This window comes from Phyllostomus hastatus, unplaced genomic scaffold (assembly GCF_019186645.2).
Source record: "Phyllostomus hastatus isolate PE091 unplaced genomic scaffold, TTU_PhHast_1.1 phas_contig_41, whole genome shotgun sequence".
In the NCBI taxonomy this organism is placed as follows: domain Eukaryota; kingdom Metazoa; phylum Chordata; class Mammalia; order Chiroptera; family Phyllostomidae; genus Phyllostomus; species Phyllostomus hastatus.
In genome coordinates, this window is record NW_025333876.1 from 6,521,092 (window position 1) to 6,544,521 (window position 23,430).

A 23,430-nucleotide genomic window follows, 5' to 3' on the forward strand; every position below is an offset into this window, starting at 1 on the left:
GCTCCTATTCCTGGAATGTGCCAAATACTTGTGCCACTCCCTCAGAGCCTTTGCTGCTTCTGTTCCCTTGGATCAAAACTATCTTCTTTTCTCTCAGCTCCCTCATCCTACAGGTCTCCATTGTCATGTTGCCTCTTCCCAATCACCATACCTGAAGGATCACTGTCATAGCACCATTTCCTCTGTAGAACTTACTAATTCTGAACTGAGAGAAAATAGAAAGGTAGTAGTGAAGTCCCAGGGGCACATTCCTCATCCATCTGGGTTCATATCTTGATTCCATCCTCTCCTCCTCTGGTATAAAGGGGTATAACAGTCCCTACTTCCTATAGCTTCTGTGACGAATTACAACAATGTTTGGCACTTACTACATGCTACTGAAGTGTTTGCTATCCTTATGATGTATACTTGAGGGCAATAACCTTGTCCCTACATTGTCTCTATACTCCCAATGCTTAGAACACCCAGCTTATAAAAGTTTGTCAAATGAACACTGTTCCTCTTCACTGTTCCCTTCATATAAGTGACAGTATATTGTATTTCCCAATGGTATATTGATGTTTTTATCTGGTGTCACCACTTAGTATGACTTCATGGTCTACTTTACATGCATTTATTTCATTCTATTCATATGGTACAATTGTTATACAACCTATAAAAAGTGCAAAAGCCTAATTCATTGTCCAAAACTGGCTCAGAGCTAAGGTATAAAAAAAAGGGTCAGTACAGTAAGTGACAAGAAGAGCTGCAGTGAACTGTGCAAATCATACTGCCCTGTCACATGATGCATTTAAAGCTGTAAATATTGCCACAGGAGAACCTCTTGTCCTTGCAGCGGCCGCACAGTTCCTGTCGATGAGGCCTCCTTAGATCAATGTGTCTTTTCTTTCGAGGACAGGAACAACGGGATTTTGAACAGATCTTTAGAAAACAAGGAATAGTTTGGACACATGAACAATTTAGTGTTTGAAATGCAATCCTCAAACCAAATACTTTTTTCCACCATTCCCTCCCTGGAATCTTTATCTTTTTTTGAATCCTAGGAGAAGTCCAAGACCAAGTTGTACAAAACCACTCATATCCCATTAAATGCCATTGAATGCCATTTCCCAAGATAAATGATCAAAGATGATCTTTAGAATATTACTGAACCAATCAAGAAGATCTAATGTAAGAGAAATTTTTTTACAAGTTAGAGTTTTGTAGAGTGTGTTCATTGTGTAGGTGGTCATGTTTATAGCCAGGTGGGAATGAGGCCAGTGATGAGTACCTTGATTGAAACATTTGAAAACACCAGTGCAGTGATTCTCAATCAGTGGCATCTTACCCACGAGCAAACATTTGGCAATGTCTGGAGATATTTTTGGTTGTCACAACTAGGAGGGAGGGGTGTTCTAGAAGGATCTATTTATTTTTCTTTCTGGACATGCCTGCTCTTTACTAGAATTTAAAGTATTTTTAACCATTATCCCATTCTATCTTCTGACAAATAAAATTACATCCTATGGAGATTGGTATACCTCCCTGGTCTACCCTCCCAACCCTACTAATCTTTAAAATTGATAATCACTGCTCTATTTTCTGCATATGTCCATAGCCAAAGAGAGTAAGTCAAGCTTTGCCTTTTATACTATAAAAATAGGCATTTTCATTTTCCAAACAAGAGTCTTAAAAATGATTTTTCAAACATTGTACTACTTTTATATGTTTCACTATCCTATTGATAAGTATCCTATTGATAAGAATTCCCTTACAAGAAAATTCTATTAGCTAATACTCACATGGTACTTACTATAGACACTGTCCTAGCACTCTATATAGATTAATTAATTTAATTCTCACAGTACCCTTTCAAGGAAGAAGAGGCTCAAAATAAAAAAAAATCAGGGCTTACTCTAAAGGTCAGTTCCTATTTATGGCAAGGATGAATTAGGTCATTTTAACCAAGTCTTCTGCTTGGGACAATTGGAAAAGGTGAGGTAAAAAAATAATGATAATTTTTTACAGAACTATTTAAAGGCACTAGAAAATTATCCAAGCATTAGAGAAGGAAATCCAGAAACAGGTGAGCCTAACTTTGGGGACTATTTTCTTTCTTAATGTATCTGCCAACTCTGGAAGAGGTTAGACAGTAAGAATCTGAAAACAAGTTGAGTAGAGGGATAATCTTAAGTATGCCAAAATGGAAGAGTCCTCGTGAACAATTCAAGTTTTTTTGTTGGGACCCTGAAAGGCTACACCCTAAGAATAAGAATGAGCCAAAACTTGACCAGCCACCACAGATGCCAAAGTCTGGCTTCCAAATAGCTCAACCCCAACTGAAAAATAGTAAGCTGATATTGTCACTGCCCCCATCTGCCCCCACAGAGGCAAACAAATCTTTTGTGGAATAAGATACTATCCTAGGCCGCAGTTATCACTGAAATTTTTCATATACATTATCTAGCACTTAATCAAAAATGACCAGGTACATGAAGAAACAGTTTAGCACACTTGAAAACCAAGGGAAATAAAGAGAACAACAGGACTATAGGGAATGGAGTTACCTAACACCAATGACACCAATTTTAAGATAATTATGCTTAACATGTTTAAATAAATGGGACTGGTATTTCAGCAGAGAACTGGAAGTCATTTCTTTTAATAAAAGGTATAAAAATTTTAGTACTGAAAAATACCAAAGCTTGGTATATAATAAAAGCTTAATAAAGGTTACCTACTAAATTATTACATCCAAATTATACAAAGGATGTTTGAGGAAGAACATGCAACCCCACACATAAACACACCTCATAAGGCAACTTAAGACTAAATTTCTCCCATCCCCTCAAGACCGAGAATTTATGGTTATTTCCTAAAATATTATAAAAATGCAAACACACGGAAAACCTAACAGTCCTACACAAACACCCATTTCTATCAAATCCAAACATTATGCCACAAAAGCTTCATGTTTTAGAATGCAAACAATACAGACCCAGAGGAGTGTTCTGTATGCTTACCTGACACTGGATTGCTTCTACCCGATAAGGGTTAAAACTCTGGTAGCATTTGCGACAGAGTTGTTTGAAATAAACCTAAAGAGAAATTTGTCTTTTTTAAATCCAAGTTTACATGTACCCTAAGCTCCCAGTTTTTTATTTAAGTAATCCATTCCCTTCCCTTGTATTTCGTTTTTGCTCAGCCTCCACCCTGAGGTCTTCATCTCCTCCAGTGCTCAGTCACTTTTTCTTTCTCTTTGAACCTCATTTTCCTTACCTGTAAAATCAATGTCCTGCTCTTATTTTTACCTATGATTCTGACAACTACCCAATAACATACATAAAGTACCATAGTAAAAGTCTTCAATGGGAAGTAGCTATCACAATTTCACTCACCGTGTGGCTGAACCCTTGACCTTTTCCTTTTGCCCTGGTCCATTAGCCCCTGCTTTCTTATTTTTCTTCCCAGTATTTCCCCACCTAAACTTCAAATTTCTTGTATTATCCACCAATTCATGTGGTTTCTAGGCTTTGTGTATTTCCTTGTGCACACTTCCTCCCTACATTACTTGAGTTCCTATTTAGCCTTTCAAATCCTACTTGGATGTTACAATGCCTTCCCCTGACAAGATCGGTCATTCCCTCCTGCATTATTTCTGTACCACATCCATGCCACAGGTACCTCTGCATTGTCACCAATGCACATTCTGTCTGTGTCACTCCTATCAGTGTAAACGTCTTGAGGATGAGTTCTGTGTCTTCTACTTTGCATCCTAGTATCTTGGAGTGTTTAAATTAAATCCACTGTTTTTCTTCCAGCCAAAGAATTAAAGTCATTTTTTGTTTAGGTAAAGGATCTATTCGCCTCCAGGTCTAGTGAGTGGCCAGCGTGAAAAGCCATGTTTCCATTCAGGTCTTGGTATGTCTCTCTCTCTCCAGCTCTTTCAGAATAGCACAGGGGACTCCAACTCAAATGCTTGTAGAAATTAATGAGATAGACCAGGTGTAGACTGTTACAAAACGAAGGGCATGTACCCAGAGGAGAAAAGCTGCTCAGTGCCAGCCTACTGTTCTTGTACTGAAACAGAAATCTATGATGCCCAGAGTCTGATTGTTCAGGAACATCTGGAAACATAGACTGTGAAATCTTTCCCAATGTAAATATGCTGACAATCAATCAAAGTAGGGGGGGACCTGCTTAGCCTAGAGTCTCTCATAGGCTAGCCTTTACAGTAAATTCTTCCTCTTGCTGCCCCACCTTGTGGACTGACAGTGGAGCTAATGCCCAAACCTGTTCAAAATACACCAACTGAAAAATGATTATAGAAAGTCCCAATGTCCACAAGAACAAGAGTTCATCTAAATAAGCTGACATTTTGTCCAACAGAACTATTAAACCCAACAGAACACCAAGACTTGGGTCAGCAGTTCGGGAGGTCATGTGAACTGACCAGTTCATTTCAGTTCTATTCATTTTCTCTGTTCTTTTTTAAGATTATATTTATTTATTTCTAAAGAGAAAGGGGGAATGTGGGAGAGAGAAAGAAACATCAGTTGGTTGCCTCTTGCACGCCTCCCACCAGGGACCTGACCTGCAGCCCAGGCATGTACGCTGACTGGGAACCAGACCAGTGACCTTTTTTTTGGTCTGCAGGACAATGCCCAACCCACAACCAGTCAGGGCTCAATTCATTTCTGAGTACCTATTATGTGCCTGGCTTGGAGGATGCAGAGATGAATGAGACAGCACTAAGTCATGCTCAATTAGGAAACACATCCTTCCTCCACTTAACATCTTTCCCGCTTTGTCCCACTTTTACTCACCTTACTAGTTCCAGAAATGCACCATACATAAGCACTCTCCCATCTGGTCTTACAATCTTTACAATGAAAGTAGCCATATTTTCTTTCCAAAAACTGCAAATAAAAGGGGAAGAGTCTTTTGTTATTCGGGGGGGGGGGGGGGAGCCAGATCATTATTTGCTTGTGGCTTTTTATAGGAGATACAAAAATCCTCCTTAACTTCATTCACAGCTGTTCTCAAGGTTACTACATTAATTTAGTGTCTCATTTCTGAAGGATTAATCTGGGATTCTTCTCCCTGCTCTCTCACATATTTTTTATTTCCACAATGCCACCAGCACAGTCTCCCTAGAACAAAATTCTATCACACATTTCACCGACTTTGAAGCCCTTCTTTGTCTTACATTCCCAGTTAATATAATTGCCAGACTTCTGGTTTCTGCATGCTTAAAGCTGACAGACTTCTTCACCAAAAAGTTACAAAACATGGGGGCCACATAAAATACATGTTTTCAGAACTTCATCTCATCAAATAAAGGAGAAAGAAAGGGAAGATTGTGCTCTTATTGCCCCAGAAATGGAAGAGGACAGAGAGGAAGGCACTAGCAGAAGTCTGAGGAGGGGAAGATGAAGTTCACCTGGATGTTGGGTTTCCTGAGCGGGTGGGTGTCTCTCTGGGCCTGCTTACTCCGTGTTTCCCTAGGACTCAAGTCATCTTCCTTCCCCAGCTTGTCCTGCTGCCAGAGTTCCTCCTGCTTGTCCTCTTGCAACCTTGGCCTTGGTAGTGACTTCTGCTGCTGATGCCTGGCCTCAGTGAAACCCAAAAGCTCCTGCCTCTCCTCGTCCTTCCTGTCCTCCTGCAGCCAGACCAAACCCCTGAGGCCCGTCACTGGTGAATAGAGGTCCCAAGCTGGTGGTGGTGCCTTGGGGACCCTGTGGCCCCAAGGAGAGCAGCTGTGCAGGGTTAGAGGGCCCAGTGAGCACTGCAGGGATCTGTCTACCCGCAGGCTCACCTGCACACCCACTTCCTTGGTATTGGCCTTGCATAGCCGCAGGCTCAGGCTGGGATTCATCTGGGAGAGAATGGCCTTAAGCCGCTCCCTCTTGTAAGGTTCCATGCAGTAGGCCCAAATATTCGTGGGCACCACCAGCCCGGTCCTGGCCAGGAAAGTGGGGGCACCAGCGTTTTGCCTCCAGTAGGGCTGTTGGTGGTCAGAGAGTTCAGGCTGGCCTAAAACCAAGTGTGCTCCCTGGTACAGGCCCTGGGGAACACAGACAAAGTGCTCCATCTGCTGGTCAGGCTTAGTGCAATCTCTTGGTACAGTTTGTGTCCTTGCTCTGCCTTCCATCTTCATCTGCCCCTTCTCTCTCTAGCTCAGGTTGGTTCAGGTTCATCCCTATCTTTCCCACCTATTTCAGGTTCTGATGGGAGGGGCTGCCTATCATCCTAATTGAAGGGGTGGTGGGAAGAGAGGTACCTACCTACAGAGGCCTAATTGCCACCTGATTCAAATTGCTCTTACTTGTGTCTTCAATTCACACCTCCCCAAATTTTTCAAAGCTGTTTTTGATTCCTGACTTATTCACACACTTGCTATAAGTAGCCATTCATTTATTCCTATAGTAACATACCATTCTAGAGATCCTGTTTTAAAGCATACAGTAAAATGAAAACAAGGAGGAAATTTTTTGAGCAGCCTTATACTAGAAGAGTGTAAAGAAGAAAGTACATTATTATGGCAGGGCTAATGAAAATAAAGACCAGAGGAACAGGGAGCATAGAGTTATGGGGAGGAGGGGTGTACACAGTGAGAGAAAATATATTTCAGGGGGTTCTATGACATGCCACGGTTCAGTCTACTCCTAGTGAGGACACCCCCCAAAAAAAAAACAGGTGGGGGAAGCAAATTGTTCTGATTTAGAGGGTAAATGCAGATTTAATAGCAGGATAGTTAATTATGTGAAATCAAACCCATTTGAATGAAAACTATGCCTTGTTACCAGGCAAGTTACTTTCAGATTCCCCATCTGAGAGTACTAACCAATTTATGGGATGATTATAGGGATGATTGTAAGACTAAATGTGTTTTATTGCTCATGAAGCACAAAGCAGACTAACTCACATGTTCAGTAAGTGGCAGTTACTGTTACACAAGGATCTCAGGCCTGTGTTCCTTCACTACTCAGACCCAGGTGACCATAAGCATGGGTGTCTCTCTGTATGGATCAGGCTTCCTGCTGCAGCTAAGGGTTGTGATCAGACTGAATGACTCCTGAGGAACACAGTAGAGCCCACATTTTTTCTTTTCTTTCTTTTTATATTTACTGATTTTGAGAGAGAGAGAGAAACATCAATTTGTTCCATTTATTTATGTATTCACTGGTTGATTCTTGTATGTGTCCTGACCAGGGATCGAACCTGCAACCTTGGCATATTGGGACAATGCTCTAACCAGCTGAGCTACCCAGCCAGGGCCCGCAGTAGGAAGAATTGTTTTTAAAGCGCAGAACTTCCAGCAAATGCAAATAATAAAATTTACTTTGTGGCAGAATTGTCCATTTTTTTGGTCTCAGTACTCCTTACACTCTTAAAAGTGATTGAAGGCCTCAGAGAGCTTTTCTTTGCGTAGGATGTCATGTTAGAAATTAACACTGAGCCCTGGCTGGCGTAGCTCAGTGGATTGAGTGCGGGCTGCGAACCAGGCATCGAAGGTTTGATTCCCAGTCAGGGCACATGCCTGGGTTTCGGGCCATGGCCCCCAGCAACTGCACATTGATCTCTCTTTCTCCCCTTCTCTCTCCCTTCCCTCTCTAAAAATAAATAAATAAAATCTTAAAAAAAAAGAAATTAAAACAGAACTTTTAAAAATATGTAATGATTCACTTTAAAATAAAAATAAACCCAATGCATATTAAGATGAAACAATTTTTTGAAAAATAACTATTTTCAAAAGAAAAAAGGCACTGTTTCACACTTTTGCCATTCTCTTTAATATCCAGCTTAATAGAAGATGGCTAAATTCTCACACCTGTTTCTGTGTCTAGTCTGCTGCAATGTGTTGCACTGGTAGAGGTCTATGAAGAAAACCCAGCCTTACTCAGCAATGCAGTTGGGTAAAAAGGAGTATTTTAATAGTCTTCAGTTAATTGTGGGTATTTTTTTCTATACTACACCAAAACTTACGTGGTAGTTTCTTTAAAGTTGCAATATGGAATCTGAAACCATGTCATGAACTATTGATACTTTTGTTACATTAAAGTCTTTTAGTCTTTCTTGCACCTAGAAAAAAATCTTTTTGTTCATATTGTAAATCAAACACTCAGTATTTGGAAAGTGCCCATGTTCTGAATTACAGATATTGCATATATTGACACATTGCATTAAACAATATTTTTAAATCACACTCATTACTTCACTGAGGTTATCAGAGAAGATTTTTAAGATTGGGAGATGCAGAGTTTAACAAAGTTGTAAATCTCATTTGAAAGCTCATATTGTATGAGGGGCAACAAGTTGCTGTCATTTTCCCTCAGTGACAAGCTCACTTCATATGTTTTAGAAAAATGCCTCCAAAATCACCCAACTCAGAATGACCTAGTTTGTCAGTCTTTCTGATAAAAATGGCTTTCTATGAAGAAAATTGTAATTCATCTCACAACTCATCAGAGGAGTAATTTTCTGGACAACAATTGTACTCAAATATGCAGAAATATATTTTGTTAGGGAAAATATTTAAAAGATGTGCTGAAGAGTTAGGCTGTAATAACACTAATTTTTTCTGCCCCGTGAAGGACATTTTAAGTTAAAATGGCTTTTTGTTTTTGTTTTTTGTTTACAAGTGCACGGTCATGAAGAGTGCGGTAACTACTGGGACAGTTGAAGCCACTGCACGGACACCTGTCAAGTGCCCTGAAAAAGTCACAGCTTTCCCTCTTTTATTAAATCCTCATCATGTCGCCTTATCCTAACTACTTGCTCTCTCTTCAAGACAAGGAGTTCCTGTTTTTTCCTAATGATTCTGCTTCTGACATTGCAAAGCACGTGTATGACAATGGGCGGATGGGTAACTTGTGTTTTTCTCTTGAGAATGAATACTGCTAATTCTCCATGCCTTTATCTGGTTTCACAAACATTTTAAAAAAGTGTTCAACATATAATTTATAAAAGAACAAACAATTAATTGAGGGCATAAGCCTCAGCTAAAGGGGACCATTGTATGACCTTCTTCAGCTACTTCACTGAGAAATGGTAAAGGGGCCACTATGCCAATCCCTGTTTTTGACTTAGAACTGCTTCATGTAAATGAAAACTGTTCTTTTAAAAGTAAAACACAATGCAGCTAATATATACACACACTTTCATTTTAGTAAACCTAAACAAATTAAAAGGAAAGAAAAACTACCTTAAACAAATTATAATATATCCTCCTTGATCTGTTCTATGTATAAAATTGAGTTTGGCACAAAGTTAATTTCTAGTTCATGTCACTTCATGTGTTCTCTGAACTACTACAAGCCAAGAAGATATAAAACCCATTTGTGCTTTGCATTTTTAATCCAGTGTTCATGACACCAAAGTTGTGAGAGAGTGGGTGTCCTTCCTCCCTTCCTCTGGTTCCTTTCTGTGTGGGAAGACTCTGTCTTGCCATCCTAAAGTGAGCTCTCAGCGCATGTTCTTCCTTTGAACTTTCCCCACTTCACCTTGACCCTTTCACGTGCCTTAGTGACATGACTGTTTGAGCTGATTTCACTTAATTTTACTAGCCAGAGCAATGTGGACTTGGTGTTGTTGTCGTTGTTGACACTAATACAGATGTCCCCCATTTTCCTCTCTTTGCCCCCTGTGCAATTTGGACTTTTTAAAACAAGATTTTATTTATTTATTATTTAGAGAGAATAGAAGGGAATGAGAAAAGGAGGGAAACATCAACATGAGAGAGAAACGTTCATCATTTGCCTCCTGCACACACCCCAGCTGGAGACTGAACCCTGAGGGGAGAGCGGGGTGGGGTAAGAGAAGAAAGAGAGGAAGAGAAACATCAATACAAGAAAGAAACATTCATCATTTCTGTCTCAGGCATGTGCACTGACTGGGAATCAAACCAGCGACCTTTTGCCATGTGGATCAAATGGCACACAAGTCAGGGCCACAGTTTAGATGTTTAAAGGACAGAACTTGTTTGAACAAAAAACACATCATGTATACAAAACAAATCAATGATATCAGTGTCTCTCAACTTTTAAAATAATATATGGAACTCTTTTAAAGAAGAAAATTCTTGTAGATTCCCTAGTGCTGACTTAAATAGTTTTATTCTATTCTTATGTTTTTAAAACTTTTATTGCTGAGACTATTACAAATGTCCCTAATTTTGTCCCCTTTGACCCCCTCCCCCCAGCCCCTGCTCCCTCTTCCCTCTGGCCATCACCTCACTGCTGTCTGTGTCTATGAGTTATACATACACGTTCTGTAGCTAATCCCCTCACTGTCTTTCACCCAGTCCCCCTCCTCCCTTCCCTCTGACAGCTGTTTGTCTGTTCCCTGTCTCTATGCTTCTGTTTCCCTTTTGTTTGTCAGTTTATTTTGTTCATTAGATTCCACATAAAAGTGAGATCATATAGTATTGCTCTTTCTCTCCCTGGCTTATTTCACTTAGCACAGTAACTTCTAGATCCATATATACTGTCATAAAAGGTAAGATTTCCTTCTTTTTACAACCCAATTCAAACTCTATCCATATTAACTTATATACAGCCGTAAAACTAAAACAGAGCTACAAGGAAAAGGCACACATAACTCTAAAATCAATAATGTGAAAATTAACATTCCTGTGCCCAATGATGTGCTGTTATTAAAACCAGTGTATGGCTTGCACTGTTGAGTTGGCATGCATGTGCTCTTGCTTGCTGTACGAGGACACAGTCACCACAGAACCTTCATCCACACCGTGTGCCAAATTGTCATTCAGCCCTCACTCAGCAGGAAGGAAAGAATCATTTATGTATTAAGTCTGCCTCTGTTCGTTCCTTGTTAGCCTCTTGACAATTAAAGAAGTCCTGCTTGGGGCCAGTTCAATCATAAACTTAAACACATACAGGGGTATTAAAACCCCAAGTCTGTACTTGGTTATAAGGGGGTTATTCAAATTATCTAGCTAATCTCTTCTAGATTATCATTAAAAATGAAAACACAACTTAAAAAATTCTTGATGAGAACTTTCAGACCCTAGGAAGATGCCTTTGTGGATTCACAGATCTGAGTTTAAGAAACACTGATTGAGGCAAACACTTTCCATTAACTAGAACTTTCTTCCCACTGGTAACCAAGGGACAAGTCAATGTTAGTCCTAAACATTATAGGTAAGAAGAAATTTCAGAAAAGCTGAAGTGGGCTCAATTTGGGGCTCTTGCAATATTGGAATGTCTTCATAGTCAGGGAGAAGAGACAGTGGTCAGTATGAAAAGCATTTTTTAAATACGCGTGACATCGCGGATTACTTTTGTCATTTTGGAGGGAAGGGAGGGTGAAGATGGCTTCTGACCTCTGTGGACAGTGCGCAGCAGAGCACACAGAACATCGATGGGTGATCCCTCTCAAACAGTTACTTTATTTGGGCAACGTTATAACTTGAGGTAAAAAATACTTTTACCTTCATAATTGTTTGCCTTGGATATTACAATGAGTTTTAATTCCTTAGAATATCCTGAGTAAGGGTAAACAAAGGTGAGGCTCTGATGCAGGTGTCTGCCATAAATAATGTGCCAATTGAATGAACCTTCAATCCTGTGGTACTTATTCCACACAAAAAGTGTTTGAACCCAGCCTTTCCTCAATTTGCCCGTTGTACTCAGCAATTTTACACAACGCAGGGAATAAGATTACGTCATTTAATGGTTATTTTACATAAAATATTTAAGTTAAAAATCTAGTTTCACATTGTATCACATAATGCACCAAGGGTCAACAAATGTAAATATTTATTGATGCTAATAATAACAGTGTAGTAAATATTAAATCAGTCAAAGAGGATACTTTGTGCAATATAATTGTGGAAGGAACTGGTTTTCCTCAGTATAACCTTCCACAGCTCAGTGGAACATTGCTGATGGGTGGATAGTGACACTTGTAGCTATTCCTGGGTCAGAGTCCATAATATAATCCACTGAGTGCATGTTGCTGGCAGCTGAAACTGCTCCCTGAGGCATTGTTCTTCTACAGGTCTCTGAATTTCAGATCCTCTGAGAGGGCAGGGGAGCTAGCATGTTAAACCAGTGGTGTACGCAGAAATCAGGACACCGTATGAGACAATGAAATATGTGGCTTCAAGTTTCTGCAGCTCAGAAAATACTTTTTAAAGGTTTTTAGACTATTTTTCTCTGTGAATTAGATAATTACTGTCATTTGCCTTTATGGAACACTTCCATCTTGACCACAAATATTCTGTTAAACAATGACTTTGGGTGTGATGGATTCAGAGTAATCCATACAAAAAAAAAGTTTTCCAGGCTCATTTTACCTTTCTCATAGAAGAGGGATCTGGGAGCACTAGAGTCAGAAGGAATGGAGGCTTGCCAGGGGGGAGGGAAGAGGGACAGGAGAAAAGGCAGGAGGGGGCCTGGGAGGGGAGGCTGATTTTATTTATTCCTTTTAGAGAGGGAGAAGGAGGAGAGAGAGAGAGAGAGAGAGAGAGAGAAACATCAATGTGCGGTTGACTGTCATGTGCCCCTTGTTGGGGACCAGGCCTGCAACCCAGGCATGCACCCTGACTGGAAATCAAACAAACAACGCTTTGGTTTGCAGGCCAGCACTCAATCTGCTGAGCCACACCAGCCAGCACAAGATTAACCTGTTTTTTGATGTCTACTTCTTTACATTTTGCTTTCTGTTCAATTTAATTTTAGCATTATGGTGTTTACTACCCTGTGAAATAAGCTCTATCCCATTATAAGTAGAGGTCCATACCTCTTTTATAAATGTAATTTTATTTACTTCTGCATAATATAATTTAGATGTAATAGTTAAAGTTAAAGCCAGACACACAAACTAGGAAAAGTTTATGAGTCACTTTTCAAATATAATGATGAAGGAATGTTTTCAGTTTGACTTTAACTGATGCAATGGTCATTCAAGTGCCCGACAGTAGATGAATGGATGAAAAAAGCTGTGGTACATTTACACAACAGGATACTGTGTGGCTGTCAAAAAGAAGGAAACCTTACCTTTTTCGACAGCATGGATGACCTGGAGATTATTAGGCTAAGTGAAATAAGCCAGTCAGAGAGAGACAAATACCATACAATCTCACTTATATGTGGGATCTAAAGAACAAAATAACCTGAGGAACAAAAAGGAAACAGAGGTGTGGATTCATGGAACAGACTGACAGCTGCTGGAGGGGGGTAGGGTACTGGATCAGGGAAGGTGAAGAGATCAGCCAAAAAAACATATGTGCACCACACATGGACGCAGACAATAGTTGATGATGGCCAGAAGGAGAGGGGTGTAGGTGGAGGTGGGCCAAGGCAGGGGCTGGGGTAAATGGGGACTGAAAGAGACTTTGCCTGGGGCAATGGGTGCACAATGCAGCGATGCAGTGGGCAGATGAGGTTTTATTGAGTTGTACGCTTGAAACATGCATGGTTTTGCAAACTAATGTCACTCCAATAAATTCAATTAAAAGAAAAGAATAAAGAGTAACATTAAAGAGACAGTATCATACAGTGACTGAGAGATTTTACAGCCAGACTGTCTGTGCAAGTTGCACCCTGGCTCCATGGCTCACTGGTTGTGTAATTTGGGCAAGTGGCTAACTGCTTTGTGTCCGAGTTTCGTCATAGTAACGTGGAATAGCCATCGTGCATGCCCCCAAGGTGGGGACGGTTAAAGCAGTTTATACACTGAAGGCAGTTAGAACAGTGCTTCACACACAGTAAACACTTGTTAGCTACCACTGCTTTGTACCTGTGTTTGGAGAAACGTAGCTCAGCGGTGCCCCCTTATGGTACATTTTCTACCATCAGCAAGGTTAGTTTTGTTTCCAAAGTATTTTGATAATTGGAAATTTGTGGGCAAATGAATGATCCACTTTAATATATTTTGTTTAAATGCGGTCTGACTTTTTAAAAATCTAAACCCAACGTGAAATGTTTAATTTGTTTTTTCCTTAAAGGTACAGTATTTTCATTCATTCATTCACTCATTCATTCAGCATATACCTATTCCTTCTGTGCCAACACTGTGCTAAACAAGTGGAGATACAGGATTGACAAGATGGAACCTCGTCCTACAAGGTGCTCTAGCATTACATGGAAACAGACAAAATTTACTGTTAAAATACTGTGTGATCAGGGCTGGGGTACATAAGTGCAAATGATGATCATAACAATGTCAAGTAGTTAGAACTTTTCAGGATGTAATTTCACACTTAGCCAAGTTGCAGTGGCAGTATAATAACTGGTCTAAAAGGCTCTGCTATCTACTAACAGATCTCTGCCATCCCAAATAAGCTGTGTCTGGCTTGCATTTCTTTTTATAGCTCTTTGTGTAGTTACATGGAGCAACTCTTAATGTAAGAATTGACTGCTAGCTCCCTGACTGTTTTGGACATTCATTAAGGATGGGACCATGTGTTAGTTTTTTCCAAGTGTCTGTGTCTCAGATAAACTCTTGTACTGTTGATGGGTAAATGTTGAGTGAATTTAATCTATTGAGTACATGAATGAATCTTGAGACTCCTTTTCCCTTTGAGTATTGATCTCTGTGGGCAGTTTCCCACCAAATGAATCCTTTATCGTTTTGTTGTGGCCCAAAGTTCCAACTCTCTATGGAAGATTGTGGTGTGTGTGTTAAAATCAAATTATTGATTCATTCCCATCGAAGTCTAAATTTTTACAATATTTTGAGGGGTGTTTTTTGCAATAATTTACAGATTGACTTATCATCATTGTTGTCATTCTGTGGTGCTGTCATTCTGTGAGGATGTCAGAGTTTTCAAAAACAAAATAAACCATCTCTGGCCTTAGTAATTTAGGCAAATAGCGAAGGAGCCTAACCTAGACCTTTCAGGTTGACCAGTACATCTGGGTGTTCGATAAAGGTTGAGTAATATTCAACTATTTGGTTTTTTGGTTTCAATTGTTTTTTAGTCTTCCTTTGTTCTTCATGAAGGAGATGGATAAAGAAGGAGACAACACACAAGCTCATAGCAACTATCTTCAAATTTTCTAAGGGCTAGTGTGGAGAAGGCTCAGGCTTGTGACTTGCTTTATAACCCTGTGAATTAGAGGTAGGACCAACAGCTGGATGTCAGAGGTAGACAGAATCCTATTCGCTACTAGAAAGACTATTTGCACAGGGTGAGCTGCCCAAAGAAAGAATGGACCTCCGTGGGAAAGAGTGAGATCCTGGTTACTGGTGAGGTTCAGGCAGTGGGTGAATACGAAGTGGGGATACAGCCAGGGATGGAGGTCAGTCATTGTGTGGATATTCAACCGGGACACCCGGGCACTCATTGTCGCTCTTGCAATTTGGTGGTTTAGTAAGTTTCAGGTGTAAATTTTTGGTTAAAAATGTCTTAAAAATAGTCAGTCCTGAATCCCCTTTTTGGTCTCAGTTATGCAGAATTTCAATCCACTGAAGAAGAGGTGTGGCAATAGCCTTACCAACTGGAAGGTGAAGATCATCCACAGGTTTGATGTTCACATGTTCCAGACCAGTGTTTCCCAAAATGTGGATGAGCCAGTGAGCATGAGAGTCACTTGGATACTCATTGTAAGAAGCTCATTTCTGCATGTCCTCTCCCCCCTCCCCCATCTCCCAGTGGTTTCCTGAGCTGAAATCCTGAGTGATGTTTACATGAAGGTGGAAAACGTCTGTCTGGATATTGAGCGGTGTCAATAATGAAAGCAGAAATGTCCACAGTGAAGGAAAGTGGAAGCATTTCAGATCCTTGTACGCTCTTCCTTCAGCTTCTTTGATACAGTTTGTATCAGTGTCTACTATTTCCAGTTAAAATTCAAATGGAGAAGAAAAATCATAGTCCTCACCAATCCAAATTTTAGCTTCAAATGGCCAGCCACTCAGCAGCTTTCCAGGCCTGTCCAGCATTTGTCTAAATTGTCATCTCAGTTCTCTGCCTTTTTTCTGAGATCCATTTTCCTTGCAGTCTGAAAACATACTGAATGCTGTCTTCTGAAGTAAGTAAGCACTTTCCTTGGATTGTTTCATTTAATCACTAGACTGTTAAGGGGCAGGTGATAGAATTTCTATCTCCACTTTAGGGGGGAAATGGAGGCTTAGGGAGGGTTCAGTAACTCCCCACTCCTTTCACAGTTGGTGAGCAGCAGAGGCGTGATTTGAACTCGGGTCTGGCTTACTGGAGTCAACAAGGTGGTGTGACAGTGATGCCCTGTGGGGTGTGTGTGCATTTTAAATTCAGTGAGAATTTCCCAATGCATTCAGTGAAAATTTTAATATTATAAAGGCTTATTTGCATTTTTTAAGAAATACCAATGTTTTTAATTTTTTTTAAATATATTTTATTGGTTATGCTATTACTGTTGTCCCATTACCCCCCCTTCATTCCCCTCCACCCTGCACACCCTCTCCCACCCACATTCCCCCCCTTTAGTTCATGTCCATGTGTCATAAGTTCTTTAGCTTCTGCACTTCCCATACTATTCTTGCCCTCCCCCTGGCTTTTTTCTACCTACCATCTATGCTACTTATTCTCCATACCTTTTCCCCCTCTCTCCTCCTCCCATTCCCCTGTTGCTAACCCTTCATGTGATCTCCATTTCTGTGGTTCTGTTCCTGTTCTAGTTGTTTGCTTAGTTTGTTTTTGTTTTTGTTTTAAGTGTGGTTATTAATAATTGTGAGTTTGCTGTCATTTTACTGTACATATTTTTTATCTGTGTTTTCTTAAATAAATCCCGTTAACATTTCATTCAATAAGGGCTTGGTGATGATGAACTTCTTTAACTTGGCCTTATTTGGGAAGCACTTTATCTGCCCTTCCATTCTAAATGAAAGCTTTGCTGGATAGAGCAATCTTGGATGTAGGTCCTTGCCTTTCATGACTTGGAATATTTCTTTCCAGTCCCTTCTTCCCTGTAAGATCTCTTTTGAGAAATCAGCTGACAGTCTGATGGGAACCCTTTTTTAGATTACTGTTGTTATAGGGTGCAGCCTAGAGGGGGGCCCCAAATAGGGATTTAGAATGGGGCCCAGAACTCAGGGTGTCCAGGAAATATTAAGATGCCCTCACCCCCTACTCCCACAGGTGGAGCTGGGGGAAGGGACACATGGAGCAGGGCCATTGAGAGCTGTTTTGCATAGCAACAGCTTTTTAGCTAACCTCTGGTGTTGTAATTTAACATATCTACAACCTTTAACTGGTTACATAAATATGTTAAATAGCTGTAGCTATGCTCTGAGCCAGTGGAATGGAAGTAAATTCCCCACCAAGACATAACTGGGGACAGGTCCCCTGAGCTACAGCGCCTGCATGGGAGCTTGGAGAAGATTGGCTCTGTGACATGGGGCCACACCTGCCCAGATCCACGATGGTAGCCCAGTGAATCTGGAAGGGTATGAGAGGGCTAGCAAGTGTAACTGATTGTAGGAGGAGTCAGAAATGGGGCTGCAGAGGCATATTGGTGCAGGGATTTAAAACCCAGACATGGAAGCCATTGTGCAGGAGAGAACATAGTGGCTTTGGTAGAGTGGAGACTCCTGCAGCTTTAGAAGGGGCAACCACCACCCGGCTTTAGCAGAGATCCCAGCGACACAGCTGATGGTGCTGGGAACTGAGGGAGGCCTACCAGCCAAGCACGGATTACTGAGAAGAACCGGGGGCTGCCTGAGCCATGGACTTTTATTTCTTTTCCTGAGATACGGTACCCCAGACTGGGCAAAGGGGGGAAAGAAGGACTGTGTGTGTTTGTGGGTGTTTTAAGGGACTTTGGGATTTTGATGAGGACATTAGGTCACTACTTTAAGTCTGTATAGCATGAAATAAACATTTCCTTTCCTTTTCACGAGTCTTTGGCATTGAGAGATGTCTTTCCTCTGGCGGTGGACATAATGAACCTGGGGAGTTCCTTTCAGGTAATAGTATATCGTCCCAGGTCCCCCCTTGTTGCTCTGTAACACTGTCTCCTTATCTTTTGCTGCTTCTAGGATCCTCTCCTTCATTTTTACCTTGGCTAATGTAATTATGGTCTGCCAGTGTGTTCCTTCTTGGGTCCAACTTCTTTGGGACTCTCTGAGGTCCCGGGACTTCCTGGAAGTCTATTTTCTTTGCCAGAATGGGGAAGTTCTCCTTTATTATTTGTTTAAATAAGTTTTCCACTTGTTGCTCTTCATCTTCTCCTTCTGGTACCCCTATAATTTGGATGTTGGAACATTTAAAGATGTCCTGGAGGCTCCTAAGCCTCTCCTCATGTTTTTGAATTCTTATTTCTTCATTCTTTTCTGATTGTATGTTTTTTTCTTCCTTCTGGGCCACTCCATTAATGGGAGACCCAGCCTTCATTCCATCACTATTGGTTCCCTGTGCATTTTTCTTCATTTCACTTATTGTAGCCTTCATTGTTTCATCTAATTTGCGACCAAAATCAACCAATTCTGTGAGCATCCTGATCACTAGTGCTTTGAACTGTGCATCTGATAGGTTGGCTATCTCTCTGTCACTTAAAAGTACTGATTGTGAGGCTTTCATTTGTTCTTCTGTTTGAGTCATCTTCCCCCCCTCCTTTGGTCTGGTCATGACTGTTATGTATGAGGGGCGGAGCCTTAGGTGTTCACCAGAGCTCGGCACCCCAGTCGCTGGGTTGTGATGCTGTATGTGGGAGTGGGCTCCGAGAGGGAACAATGGCACTTGCTCCACTCTCCATTGGATGTCAGTCCCTTCTGCCGCTTCCCCTGAGCAAACTGGGCCCCTCTGGTGCCAATTCCCATGTGGGTTGGATTTGCGCCCCGTGGGACTTTCCAAGGACCTCTCCTGTGAGGCTGGGAGTCTCTCCCTGTGCCTCAACCCCCACATGTGTTTTCAATCAGTGCCCCAAGGCTCTGTTTTTTAGCACTGGGATCCTGGGTTGTGCATAGTGCCTTGCTTCACAATCGCCGCCTCTTTGGGTCTGCCAGCTGCTGCTTGCATGCCCAGCGTCCATCCACTGTGGTCTTGCATGCCCCAGATGTCTTATGCACAGTCCCAATGCTCTCTGCTCCAAGACCAGTGCCTGGTTGCCCCACTCTGCCCCTCCTACTGGTCTGGATGAACGTGTTTATTTTAACTCCTTGGTTGTCCGACTTCCATACAGTTCCATTTTCTGTCAGTTCTGGTTGTTATTCTGTTTCTCAGTTATTGTTGTGCCTATCTTGGTTGTGCAAGGAGGCACAGTGTCTACCTATGCCTCCATCTTGGCTTATTTGAATTTTAATGTTAAATCTTGCCTGACAGATTACCCAAATTGATCCTCCTCTTTTTCTGTCATCGTGTTTATGGGGCACTGTGCTTCATTTGAACTTCAGAAGTTAAGAGAATAGACCAAATAATGGGTAGATAAGTTTAAATAAGATGGAAACTCACCATGATTTCATGAAGTATTAATGATATTGAAGAAAATTAGGACTCTCTTTTAATCCACATGTTGACCATCATCCAGCAGAGCATAAATTAAAAGGCAGGTAGTAAGGATCCAAGATAATGGCCTAGGTAAACACAGCTCACTTCCTTGCACAATAACACCAATTACAACTAAACTATAGAACAACCATCACTCAGAACTAGCAGAAGTCGAATTGAGTGGAGGTCCTGCAACCATGGAATTAAAGAAGAAATCACATCCTTCCAGGTTGGTAGTAGAGAAAAAAACATGGAGATCCAGAGATGCAGAACCAGTTGGTCCCACATGTTGTGCAGTGGATAAAAATCAGGAGGGATATTCCAGGAGTCCCAGCCCCACACCAGGCCCAGCAGCCCAGTGTTCCAGTGACAGGAAGATAAGTCTCCATAACCTCTGGCTGCAAATACCAGTGGGGATTAACTCAGTAGAAGAAACTGATGGACTCCTTACCCAGATTCACTCCTACTGAGCTCCGGCACCAGGGCAGCAGCTTGAAATGCAACTTGGCATATGGGGAGGAACTGAAGTGTCTGGCATCAGGATGAGAGCTTGGGGACAGCTTTCTCCAAGACAAAACTTCTGGCAGAGGCCATTGTTACTCTTCTGAGCCCTCCTCCCACAGAGCCACAGAGTGGTGAGCACCATATATGAGACTCTATCAACCTTGCTCATACTGTTTTCCCCACCCTGGTGATTCCCTGAGATTCTGCCTCACCCAAGTATGGGCCCACTCAAGTGGTTAACATTGGTTTTTCCATACAAATGGCCTGTCTTGGCCTATGCTTCTGATCTTCTTAAATCCTCTCAAAGAAGCAGCAGCTGGCCTCAGTGAGCCCCTGTACCTTGAAAGTGTTCCCAGAACTGGCACTAGTAGCAGCTGGCCTTGCTTCACATCCTGGCCTTGCTAGTACAACTCAAAGCCCAGTACAGGAAGGAACCAGCTGAATTTTGATTTATAGCTTAAGCCTAGTGGCCCCAGGCAGAACACAAGTGAGCACTAGTGCCCTGATGAAGCAAGCCCTGCTCTGTGGAGTGGGCCTCTACATAGCTGATCCTCCACGGAGGACAGAGGTTGGGGGTCACAGCCATCCTTGCAGCTGACTGGCCTGTGTAAATCCCTCATATTGGCCTTTCAACAGCAATCAAAGCTCAACTACAAGAAGAGAGAGTACTCAGGGCACATGGAAGACCTACCTCAAGTACACAGTTTGCGTGATAGAGGAGGCTGTGCCACTGGAACCCACAAGACCCCTAGTATATTAGGCCATGCTACCAAGACAAGGAGTCATAGCAGCTCTCTCCAACACATAGAAACAAATACAATGTGACTGAAAAAATGAGAAAGCAAATAAGCATGGCCCAAATGAAAGAACAGAACCATACTCCAGAAAAAAGAACTAAATAAAATGAAGATAAGCAATCTAGCAGACGCAGAGTTCAAAATACTGGTTATAAGGATGCTGAAGAAACTCAGGGGTACTTCAACAGAATAAAAGAGACCCAGGCAGAAATGAAGGATATAGTAACTGAAATAAAGAACAGTTTATAGGGAATCAAGTAGAGTGGATGAAACCAAGAATAAAATCAATGATTTGGAACATAAGGAATAAAAACACATTCAATTGTACAGTAAGAAGAAAAAGAGATCCAAAAAAATCAAGGATAGTGTAAGAAGCCTCTGGGAGAACATAAGCTTACCAACATTTGCAATATAGGGGTGCCAGAGGAGAAGAGAGAAGAGCAAGAAGTTGGAAACCTATTTGAAAAAATAATGAAAGGAAACTTCCCTAATATGGTGAAGGAAAGAGACACACAATTCTAGGAAGCACAGATTCCCAAAAAAGATGGATGCAAAGAGGACCACACCAAGACACATCATAATCAAAATTCCAAAGGTTAAAAATAAGGAGAGAATCTTAAAAGCAGCAAGAGAAAAGCAGTCAGTTGTCTACAAGGGAGTTCCCATAAAACTGTCAGATGATTTCTCAAAAGAAACTTTGCAGACTAGAAGGGTTTGGCAAGAAGTATTCAAAGTGATGAAAAGCAAGGACCTATAATAATGATTACTCTATCCAGCAAAGTATCCCATTTTTAATTGAAGGGCAGGTAAAGAGCTTCCTAGACAAGAAAAAACTAAAGGAGTTCATCATCACCAAACCATTATTATATGAAATAGTAAAGGGACTTATTTAAGAAAATGAACAACAGACAACTTCTGGCCAAAGTGGAGGCATAGGTAGATATGTTTTCCTTCCTCACACAACCAAAAGAAGGACAACAACAAATTTAAAAACAAAAAACAACAAGAACTGCCAGAAAATCAAACTGTATGGAAGTCCAACAAGCAAGGAATTAAAGAGGAAATATTTATCCAGATGGGTAGAAGGGGTAGAGATGGACACCTGGGGCAGTGAGAATGTGAGACAAGGCAGCAGACAGGGCAGTCCCACATTTGCATGTGGATAATCTGGGAGGTACAACAGGGGAGCAAGACAGACCATGCAACCCAGGGTTCTAGCATGGGAAACTAAAGCCTCAAAACCTCTCTCTGTAAAAACCTGTGGAGGTTGTGGCAGCAGCAGAAACTCCCACCCTCACAGGAGAGCTCATTGGAGAGAGACCCAAAGGGTCCTAGAATGTACACAAGCCCACACACCTGGGAATTGGCACCAGGAGGACCCGATTCACTTGTTGGTAGCAGAGGAAGTGACCAAAAGCAAGGGTGAGAGCCGCATTGTTTTCTCTCTGACCTATCCCCCACATACAGCACCACAATGCAGTAAAGTAGGTTGCCCTGACTCGTGAATACCTAAGTCTCCACCCCTTACAACATAAGAGATGTGCTGAGACAAAGAAATATGGACCAAATGAAAGAACAGATCAAAACTCCAGAAAAAGAACTAAGTGACAAGGAAATAGCCAACTTATCAGATTCAGAGTTCAAAACACTAGTAATCAGGATGTTCACAGAAATGGTTGAGTACAGACACAAAATAGAGGAAGAAATAAAGGCTATGCAAAGTGAAATAAAGAAAAATATACAAGGAACCAACAATGAAGGGAAGGAAACTAGGACTCAAATCAATGATTTGGAGCAGAAGGAAGAAATAAACATCCAACCAGAACAGAATGAAACAATAACAATTGAAAGAAATGAGGAGAGGCTTAGGAATATTTGGAACAACTTTAACCATTTCAACATCTGAATTATAGGGGTGCTAGAAGGAGAAAAGGAAGAGCAAGAAATTGAAAACTTATTTGAAAAAATAATGGAGAACTTCCCCAATCTGTCAAAGGAAGTAGACTTCCAGGAAGTCCAGGAAGTTCAGAGTCCCAAAGAGTTGGACTTAAGGAAGCACACACCAAGGCACGTCATAATTACATTACCCAAGATTAAAGAGAAGGAGAGAACCTTAAAAGCAGCAAGAGAAAAGGAGACAGTTACCTACTGAGGAGTTCTCGTAAGACTATCAGCTGATTTTCCAAAAGAAACCTTACAGGGAAGAAGGGGCTGGAAAGTAATCCAAGTCATGAAAGGCAAGACCCACATCCAAGATTACTCTATCCAGCAAAGCTATCATTTAGAATGGAAGGGCAGATACAGTGCTTCCCAGATAAGGTCAAGTTAAAGGAGTTCATCATCACCAAGCCCTTAGCATATGAAATGTTAAAGGGCTTTATCTAAGAAAAAGAAGATGATCAAAAATACTAACAGTAAAATGACAACAAACTCACAACTATTAACAACTGAACCTAAAAACAAAAACAAAAACAAACTAAGCAAACAACTAGAACAGGAACAGAATCACAGAAATAGTGATCACATGGAGGATTACCAGCAGGGAGGGGGAGTGGGGAGAATGGGGGAAAAGGTACAGAGAATAAGAAGCATAATGGGTAGGTATAAAATAGACAGGGGGAGGTTAAGAATAGTGTGGGAAATGGAGAAGCCAAAGAACTTACATGTATGACCCTTGGACATAAACTAAGGGGGTGGGGAATGCTGGTGGGAGGGGGG

General features: G+C 41.3%; 1 protein-coding gene across 1 annotated transcript; it reads right to left on the minus strand.

The window, feature by feature from the left end:
- Window positions 1-777: 777 nt before the first annotated feature.
- On the minus strand, window positions 778-6,073 carry LOC123822788 (ZAR1-like protein). Its single transcript, XM_045844954.1, has 4 exons — window positions 5,423-6,073; window positions 4,806-4,898; window positions 3,003-3,077; window positions 778-921 (listed from the first exon to the last, which is right to left on the minus strand). Exons 1-4 carry the CDS (start codon window positions 6,071-6,073, stop codon window positions 778-780), a joined length of 963 nt encoding a protein of 320 aa, XP_045700910.1.
- Between the last annotated feature and the right edge of the window lie 17,357 nt (window positions 6,074-23,430).

Excerpts from the sequence above, each read along its gene's own strand:
- LOC123822788 (XM_045844954.1), bottom strand. The coding sequence starts at position 6,073 with ATGGAGCACTTTGTCTGTGTTCCCCAGGGCCTGTACCAGGGAGCACAC. Across the intron at positions 4,899-5,422 it reads TCAGGAAACCCAACATCCAG|TTTTTGGAAAGAAAATATGG; the intron begins GTGAACTTCATC and ends TTTTATTTGCAG. Across the intron at positions 922-3,002 it reads TAGAAGCAATCCAGTGTCAG|ATCTGTTCAAAATCCCGTTG; the intron begins GTAAGCATACAG and ends TGTTTTCTAAAG.